General features: G+C 40.3%; 1 protein-coding gene across 1 annotated transcript; it reads right to left on the reverse strand.

Moving 5' to 3' along the window:
- Positions 1 to 201: 201 nt before the first annotated feature.
- Positions 202 to 2,449, reverse strand: fadd (Fas (tnfrsf6)-associated via death domain). Its single transcript, XM_084682342.1, has 2 exons — positions 1,983 to 2,449; positions 202 to 1,488 (listed from the first exon to the last, which is right to left on the reverse strand). Exons 1-2 carry the CDS (start codon positions 2,275 to 2,277, stop codon positions 1,208 to 1,210), a joined length of 576 nt encoding a protein of 191 aa, XP_084538468.1. The 5' UTR covers positions 2,278 to 2,449; the 3' UTR covers positions 202 to 1,207.
- Positions 2,450 to 9,687: the final 7,238 nt, after the last annotated feature.

The raw sequence follows: 9,687 nt of genomic DNA on the forward strand, positions 1-9,687 counted from the left end.
AGAAGCATGTTATATCTGCTAAAAACAAGGTTATCCTGTTGTTTTATGTGCATTTCCTTGAATGCTCGAAAGCTTAGCCTGTTTTTTTCGAACAAATGTTATGATAATGAATTGCTCACTGGGTTCCCAGCTAAAGTCAGATTAGAACAGCAAGTCCAAAGTCTATTTTTCAAGTGAATCTGGTATTGTGCTACACAATCATAAAACAAATGAAAGAAATGCAGTTAAAAAGCACTTGGACTGATGACTTTCCCCCTTGCCTGAACAAGGAATTACATATAATATTTATTTGTTTCATAATCACACATTATATCCCATGCTTTAAATTCCATATCTAATCAGATAAATTCTTTGTAAAAATGTTTCTGTTGTTACAAAAATATGTTGTTGAAAATAAAACAATATTAAAACAAACGGATAGACTTGCCCTTAGCAACATCCAGGCTGGTGTACACCATTCAGTAGGAGCAGAGGGAAAAGGGGTATCCAGGAAACATTTATACAAACAGCTTTGTAAAAACGCCTGGCTCTATGTTGAGGTCTGCTGGTGTTAAGCTCCAAATGAACAACGCTCGTCTCCTCTGACCGATGCGCAGCACGACACCAGTTGTTCGTTGGCCAGAAAGACCGCCTGATAGCTACTGGTCACTTCTCCAATTTGGCCTTTACCTTCAATAGTCAGTGACAACTAAAATTAACAGCTTGATGTTTGTATTGCAGATTCACATGTAGAAAGATTACTCCTTTCAGCTCTGAATCTTCCTCACAGGACAAGACAGTGTACCAAACTGACCTGGATCAATCCCAAAGGTCAACTCCATTTGCTGAACAGAACTGATGTTTTGGTTTCATTGCAGTGGGTGACACAATTCAAATGCAACATGTCTGCAAATTGTAACTCATAGTAATTAATCATACTCTATATCTTATAATGGACAGAAAGCAGCAGCCACACAGCCCAGTACAACAGGACAACCACAAGCAGAATCATACTTCCCTACAATTACACATCCATTCTATTCCTTTCTTTCTCATTCAAACATCCAAGCAAAGCAGCACCAAATAATCAGAAACAGCACACATGGTTGAGATGGAATTACTAGGACTCTGGGTAACCTATTAAGCCCCTTTAGTTCTCTCGCCTCTGTCTCCTCCTCCTCTTCAAAACTAATTTCTTCCTCCTCCTCTCTTCTTGTCCTCTACCTCCTCATTCTCCTTTGAGCTTTTCCAGTTCCTTCACCACCAGATCAGCAGTCAGGTTCAGGTCACAGCTCCTAAGGGCTCGTACAAGGTCATCCGCCTGTGCCTCCGCACCCTGGCTCTTCTCCCAGACACACAGCATCCCTGCCACTAGATCCTCCAGGACGTCGCGGTGCTTGGTGACCACGCCGTCCAGCATGGCCTCTGTCAGGCCCAGCCTCCGGCCCAACGTCCGCCACTTCCTCCCAAGCTGGGCCATGATCACTTTTCTTGCAGCTTTTAGTCTGGCTGGAGGTGAAAAAGCAAGAGTAAGAGCCATGTCTTTGATTAGATACTGGCTAAAGGAACGACTTGTGTGGTAGACTATAATCTTTGTCAGTACTGTATTGGATGCAACATGTAACGCTTTGTCTTTCAATTACGATAGTAGGCTACAATCCCCTGATTTATGTCAACACCCGATTTATGTCACTGCTTTCTTTCGAGATTTTTCGCAAAACATAACTTACTACACAAAAATAAATGAGTTATACGACAACACTGCATGTCATGTTGCTGCCATGTTACAGTTGATCTACAGTTAGTGACGCCCTAAACTGTACAGTAGTCTAGAGAGAAGAACAACACAAACCTCAGTACGGGAAGGCCGCCAAGGCTAACCTGGCACCGGCTGTCGGTTTTCGGAAAGTAACCTAGTACTGTACTAGAGCTAGCTAGCCTAGTAGTATTAGCACTAGCTAGCTATCTTCACCCAGACAGTAGCATATCTAGAGTTACTGTACCTTGTTCCGTTTTGTCAGGTAGATTTGTCTGTGGTACATGACACTGACTTTCAAAGTTATTCAATGTCTCAGCGAGATCTTCCCGACGAATGTTGTTCAAAAGTATTTTAAGAAGTTCCGTCTTGTTAGGTCCAAGTTCTTGACGCTCCATCAATGCTTGAAAAAGTTTAATGCCACTGTCAATTTTCTCGAGACGCCTTTTCCCTAAAACTGGACAAAGGAACTTCATTTTTTCCAAATTGTCATCACGTAGATCGTCTGAAATTTGCAGTAAAACGCCGAAGAATTCAGTCATCTTGATCCAATTTTGAAGCGAAGGATTATAATACCTCCACGGGTAGTCGAAACCAAAAGTAAGATTAAATCGTTAATTTCCTTGTATACGACGGGTTGACCTCTAGGGGCAGTATTGTATTACAAAAACATTTATCACAGAAAAAGTTAAAGCATGCTCTGTCATCGTGCTTTTTAAGTCAATGATTCTCTATGCAAGACGTTTTAACTATATTTCAAGGCAGGGCCGGATGCAGCCTGCTTTGACTGGGGGGGCAGTGAACATTTCTGGGGGGGGGCATTATGATTACGGAAGGGGGTCATATAATTCTTTATATAACCATTATTTTCTTATTTTTGAGTCTACTTAACGATCTGAGTGTTAATCAGGCACGGAGCCAGACGTTATACACATTCGGGGCTTAACCCAAACCCATGACATATCCTCGGTTCGATCTGATTCTGGACAGGATCCTTCACAGTGCTCGCAGCGCGCGAGCAAAATTTTGGGGCATTCATTTGAGCGCAAAATAGTTTTTTGAGCTCTATGTAAAATAAACCGCTGCTGTTTTCCAATTGGTAAAAACTTTGTCTATGAAGGTGATGTCTGTTTCTGGCTCCAAATTGTCGACAGGGGAAGCAGAAACATGCATGACTGAGTAGTCATGTAGCTTGACTGAATATTCTAACCAAGTTTGAGAGCAATGCCTAGGACCTTGGGTGAAAATGCGCATGGGGTACGTTTGCAGAACAGGCCACATTGGATTCAAACCATGCTCGCCTTCACCCAGCAGCGGTAACGTTGGTACCGAAAGACAGGGAAGTGATTCCACTCGGACCAGCACGCTCTACCTACTCTGCAGTATGAGTTTGATATCCCTTGTCGCTGGGGCAGTAGTAGATGGTTTGGGATCAGAAATCGATGCATGATAAAAGGTTTTTCTTTGTAGGTACAAACACGCACGCAAGAATCGATGGCTAACGAAGCTAAAAGAAGCGACCACTGTTAACGTCTTTAATCCGTGTATCTCAAATAAAGATAACAAACTGAAACAGAAGTATGAAATTCCAGGGTCTAACATTAAACACCAATGCTACACTTTTCTATTCGTCAAAAGCCCTCCACAAAAGACCGATAAACAATAACTTCGAGAACAAGTGAGTGGCAAGAGATTCGAGGTTGATTTAACTTTTATCTGTAAACGTGGATGCGGAGCTCTAACATACGTTGCCCATTGTAAACCAGACAATCACTTGTAAAAAAAAAAAGAAGCATATTACTGAAAGCACTAACAGACTTTTTCATAGCTTCAACATGTAACCATTTTGGCTGAAGTCAGAAGGAGCTTGGGGGGGTGACAGAAATCTGGGGGGGCGCGGCAGAAATCTGGGGGGGCGCAGGGTGGGTCACACATTCTGACGGCCGTCAGAAATGGTGACCTCTGTGGTAGTGGCTCTATGCTGACTCTAAATCGGAAAAAATGGCTCCTGATTAGTGTGAATCGATTAAATAACTACCACAAACCATCTTGCGAAGTTTTAATACATTTGGGAAGCAGTTAGGGTGGGCACACACATTCTAAAAAAATGAATTATTTTCCGTGGGTCACACATTCTGACGGCCGTCAGAAATGGTGACCTATGTGGTAATGGCTCTTTGATGACTCTAAATTTCCCCAAAAATTCTCCAAATTAGTGTGAAATGATAAAATAACTACCCCAAACCATCTTCCGAAGTTTTAATACATTTGGGAAGCAGTTTGGGTGGGAACACACATGCTTAAACCCTTTTGTTTGCGGGTCACACATTCTGACGGCCGTCAGAAATGGTGACCTATGTGGTAATGGCTCTATGATGACTCTAGTTCCGAAAACATGGCTCCAGATTAGTGTGAATTGATAAAATAAATACCCCAAACCATCTTTCGAAGTGTTAATACATTTGGGAAGCAGTTAGGGTGGGAACACACATTCTTAAAAAAACGATATATTTTTTTGTGGGTCACACATTCTGACGGCCGTCAAAAATGGTGACCTATGTGGTAATGGCTCTATGATGAATCTAATTCCGAAAACATGGCTCCAGGTTAGTGTGAATTGATGAAATAACTACCCCAACCATCTTGCGAAGTTTTAATACATTTGGGAAGCAGTTAGGGTGGGAACACACTTGCTTAAATCCTTTTGTTTGCGGGTCACACATTCTGACGGCTGTCAGAATTGGTGACCTATGTGGTAATGGCTCTACAATGACTCTAATTCCGAAAACATGGGTCCAGATTAGTGTGAAATAACTACCCAAAAGCATTTTTCGAAGTGTTAACATTTGGGAAGCAGTTAGGTTGGGAACACACATTCTTTAAAAAAACTATATTTTTTTGTGGGTCACACATTCTGACGGCCGTCAGAAATTTTGACCTATGTGGTATTGGCTCTATGATGACTCTAAATCCCGAAAAAAATGCTCCAGATTAGTGTGAAATTATAAAATAACTACCCCAAACCATCTTTAGAAGTGTTAATACATTTGGGAAACAGTTAGGGTAGGAACACACATTCTTAAAAAAACGATATATTTTTTTGTGGGTCACACATTCTGACGGCCGTCAGAAACGGTGACCTATGTGGTAATGGCTCTATGATGACTCTAATTCCGAAAACACAGCTCCAGATTAGTGTGAATTGATGAAATAACTACCCCAACCATCTTGCGAAGTTTTAATACATTTGGGAAGCAGTTTGGTTGGGAACACACATACTTGAATCCTTTTGTTTGCGGGTCACACATTCTGACGGCTGTCAGAAGTGGTGACCTATGTGGTAATGGCTCTATGATGACTCTAGTTCCGAAAACATGGATCCAGATTAATGTGAATTGATGAAATAACTACCCCAAACCATCTTTCGAAGTGGTAATACATTTGGGAAGCAGTTAGGGTTGGAACACACATTCTAAAAAAACGAATTATTTTCCGTGGGTCACACATTCTGACGGCCGTCCGAAATGGTGACCTATGTAGTAATGGCTCTATGATGACTCTAAATCCGAAAAAATTGCCCCATATTAGTGTGAATTGATGAAATAACTACCCCAACCATCTTTCGAAGTTTTAATACATTTGGGAAGCAGTTAGGGTGGGAACACACACATAAACCATCAAAAAAAATACATATTTTTTTGTGGGTCACACATTCTGACGGCCGTCAGAAATGGTGACCTTTGTGGTAATGGCTCTATAATGACTCTAAATTCGAAAAAATTGCCCCATATTAGTGTGAATTGATAAAATAAATACCCCAAACCATCTTTCGAAGTGTTAATACATTTGGGAAGCAGTTAGGGTGGGAACACACATGCTAAAATCATTTTGTTTGCGGGTCACACATTCTGACGGCTGTCAGAAATGGTGATCTATGTGGTAATGGCTCTATGATGACTCTAATTCCGAAAAAATTGTTCCAGATTAGTGTGAATTGATGAAATAACTACCCCAACCATCTTTCGAAGTTTTAATACATTTGGGAAGCAGTTAGGGTGGGAACAAACATGCTTAAATCCTTTTGTTTGCGGGTCACACACTCTGACGGCTGTCAAAATTGGTGACCTATGTGGTAATGGCTCTATGATGACTCTAATTCCGAAAACATGGATCCAGATTAGTGTGAATTGATGAAATAACTACCCCAAACCATCTTTCGAAGTGTTAATACATTTGGGAAGCAGTTAGGGTGGGAACACACATTCTAAAAAAACGAATTATTTTCCGTGGGTCACACATTCTGACGGCCGTCAGAAAATGTGACCTATGTGGTAATGGCTCTATGATGACTCTAATTCCGAAAACATGGCTCCAGATTAGTGTGAATTGATGAAATAACTACCCCAACCATCTTTCGAAGTTTTAATACATTTGGGAAGCAGTTAGGTTGGGAACACACATTCTTAAAAAAACGATATATTTTTTTGTGGGTCACACATTCTGACGGCCGTCAGAAACGGTGACCTATGTGGTAATGGCTCTATGATGACTCTAATTCCGAAAACACAGCTCCAGATTAGTGTGAATTGATGAAATAACTACCCCAACCATCTTGCGAAGTTTTAATACATTTGGGAAGCAGTTAGGGTGGGCACACACATTCTAAAAAAACGAATTATTTTCCGTGGGTCACACATTCTGACGGCCGTCAGAAATGGTGACCTATGTGGTAATGGCTCTATGATGACTCTAAATCCCCCCAAAAATGCTCCAAATTAGTGTGAAATGATAAAATAACTACCCCAAACCATCTTCCGAAGTTTTAATACATTTGGGAAGCAGTTTGGGTGGGAACACACATGCTTAAATCCTTTTGTTTGCGGGTCACACATTCTGACGGCCGTCAGAAATGGTGACCTAGGTGGTAATGGCTCTATGATGACTCTAGTTCCGAAAACATGGCTCCAGATTAGTGTGAATTGATAAAATAAATACCCCAAACCATCTTTCGAAGTGTTAATACATTTGGGAAGCAGTTAGGGTGGGAACACACATTCTTAAAAAAACTATATATTTTTTTGTGGGTCACACATTCTGACGGCCGTCAGAAATGGTGACCTATGTGGTAATGGCTCTATGATGAATCTAATTCCGAAAACATGGCTCCAGGTTAGTGTGAATTGATGAAATAACTACCCCAACCATCTTGCGAAGTTTTAATACATTTGGGAAGCAGTTAGGGTGGGAACACACACATAAACCATCAAAAAAAATGATATATTTTTTTGTGGGTCACACATGTTGACGGCCGTCAGAAATGGTGACCTATGTGGTAATGGCTCTATGATGACTCTAAATCCCCCCCAAAATGCTCCAAATTACTGTGAAATGATAAAATAACTACCCCAAACCATCTTTGGAAGTTTTAATACATTTGGGAAGCAGTTAGGGTGGGAACACACATGCTTAAATCCTTTTGTTTGCGTGTCACACATTCTGACGGCTGTCAGAATTGGTGACCTATGTGGTAATGGCTCTACAATGACTCTAATTCCGAAAACATGGGTCCAGATTAGTGTGAAATAACTACCCAAAAGCATTTTTCGAAGTGTTAACATTTGGGAAGCAGTTAGGTTGGGAACACACATTCTTTAAAAAAACGATATTTTTTTGTGGGTCACACATTCTGACGGCCGTCAGAAATGTTGACCTATGTGGTATTGGCTCTATGATGACTCTAAATCCCGAAAAAAATGCTCCAGATTAGTGTGAAATTATAAAATAACTACCCCAAACCATCTTTAGAAGTGTTAATACATTTGGGAAACAGTTAGGGTGGGAACACACATTCTTAAAAAAACGATATATTTTTTTGTGGGTCACACATTCTGACGGCCGTCAGAAACGGTGACCTATGTGGTAATGGCTCTATGATGACTCTAATTCCGAAAACACAGCTCCAGATTAGTGTGAATTGATGAAATAACTACCCCAACCATCTTGCGAAGTTTTAATACATTTGGGAAGCAGTTTGGTTGGGAACACACATACTTAAATCCTTTTGTTTGCGGGTCACACATTCTGACGGCTGTCAGAAGTGGTGACCTATGTGGTAATGGCTCTATGATGACTCTAGTTCCGAAAACATGGATCCAGATTAATGTGAATTGATGAAATAACTACCCCAAACCATCTTTCGAAGTGGTAATACATTTGGGAAGCAGTTAGGGTTGGAACACACATTCTAAAAAAAAAATATTTTCCGTGGGTCACACATTCTGACGGCCGTCCGAAATGGTGACCTATGTGGTAATGGCTCTATGATGACTCTAAATCGGAAACAATTTCTCCAGATTAGTGTTTATTAATGAATTAACTACCCCAAACCATCTTTCGAAGTATTAATACATTTGGGAATTAGCTACTGAGGGAACACACATTCTTACAAAATCGTTTCATTTTTTGGCTGGGTCACACATTCTGACGGCCGTCAGAAATGGTGACTTATATGTGGTAATGGCTCTATGATGACTCTAAATCGGAAACAATTTCTCCAGATTAGTGTGAATTAATGAATTAACTACCCCAAGCCAACTTTCGAAATTTTAATACTTTTGGGAAACAGTTACGGAGGGAACACACATTCTTACAAAATCGTTTTATTTTTTGGGTGGGTGACACAGTCTGACAGCCGTCAGAAATGGTGACCTATGTCGTAATGGCTTTATGATGACTCTAAATCGGAAACAATTTCTCCAGATGAGTGTGAATTAATGAACTAACTACCCCATGCCATCTTTCGAAGTATTAATACTTTTGGGAAGCAGTTACGGAGGGAACACACATTCTTCAATTTATTTTTTATTTTTTTGGTGGGTCACACATTCTGACGGCCGTCAGAAATGGTGACCTATGTGGTAATGGCTCTATGATGACTCTAAATCGGAAAACATGGCTCCAGATGAGTGTTAAATTGTTGAAATAACAACCCTTAACCCTCTTTCAAAGTTAATACATTTGGGAAGCAGTTACGGAGGGAACAAACATTCTTAAATAATCGTTTTATTTTTTGGGTGGGTCACACATTCTGACGGCCGTCAGAAATGGTGACCTATGTGGTAATGGCTCTATGATGACTCTAAATTGGAAACATAGCTCCTGAATAGTGTTAAATTGATAAAATAACAACCCTTAACCCTCTTTCACAGTTAATACATTTGGGAAGCAGTTACGGAGGGAACAAACATTCTTAAATAATCGTTTAATTTTTTGGGTGGGTCACACATTCTGAAGGCCGTCAGAAATGGTGACCTATGGTAATGGCTCTATGATGACTCTAAATCGGAAAAAAGGCTCCAGAATAGTGTTAAATTGATAAAATAACAACCCCAAACCATCTTTCGAAGTATTACTACATTTGGGAATTAGTTACGGAGGGAACACACATTCTTACAAAATCGTTTTATTTTTTGGGTGGGTCACACATTCTGACAGCCGTCAGAAATGGTGACCTATGTGGTAATGGCTTTATGATGACTCTAAATCGGAAAACATGGTTCCAGATGAGTATTAAATTGTTGAAATAACAACCCTTAACCCTCTTTCACAGTTAATACATTTGGGAAGCAGTTACGGAGGGAACAAACATTCTTAAATAATCGTTTAATTTTTTTGGTGGGTCACACATTCTGACAGCCGTCAGAAATGGTGACCTATGTGTTAATGGCTCTATGATGACTCTAAATGGGAAAAATGGCTCCAGATTAGTGTTAAATTGATAAAAAGGGAACACCAAACCATCTTTCGAAGTATTAATACATTTGGGAATAAGTTACTGAGGGAACACACATTCTTACAAAATCGTTTTATTTTTTGGGTGGGTCACACATTCTGACGGCCGTCAGAAATGGTGACTTATATGTGGTAATGGCTCTATGATGACTCTAAATCGG

This window comes from Hypomesus nipponensis, chromosome 19 (assembly GCF_054491055.1).
Source record: "Hypomesus nipponensis isolate SF chromosome 19, ASM5449105v1, whole genome shotgun sequence".
Lineage (NCBI taxonomy): Eukaryota > Metazoa > Chordata > Actinopteri > Osmeriformes > Osmeridae > Hypomesus > Hypomesus nipponensis.

Bases quoted from the DNA above. Each gene is read 5' to 3' on its own strand.
- fadd (XM_084682342.1), bottom strand. From the start codon at position 2,277: ATGACTGAATTCTTCGGCGTTTTACTGCAAATTTCAGACGATCTACGT. The intron at 1,489-1,982 runs GTACAGTAACTC...TTTCACCTCCAG, and splicing joins ACCTGACAAAACGGAACAAG to CCAGACTAAAAGCTGCAAGA.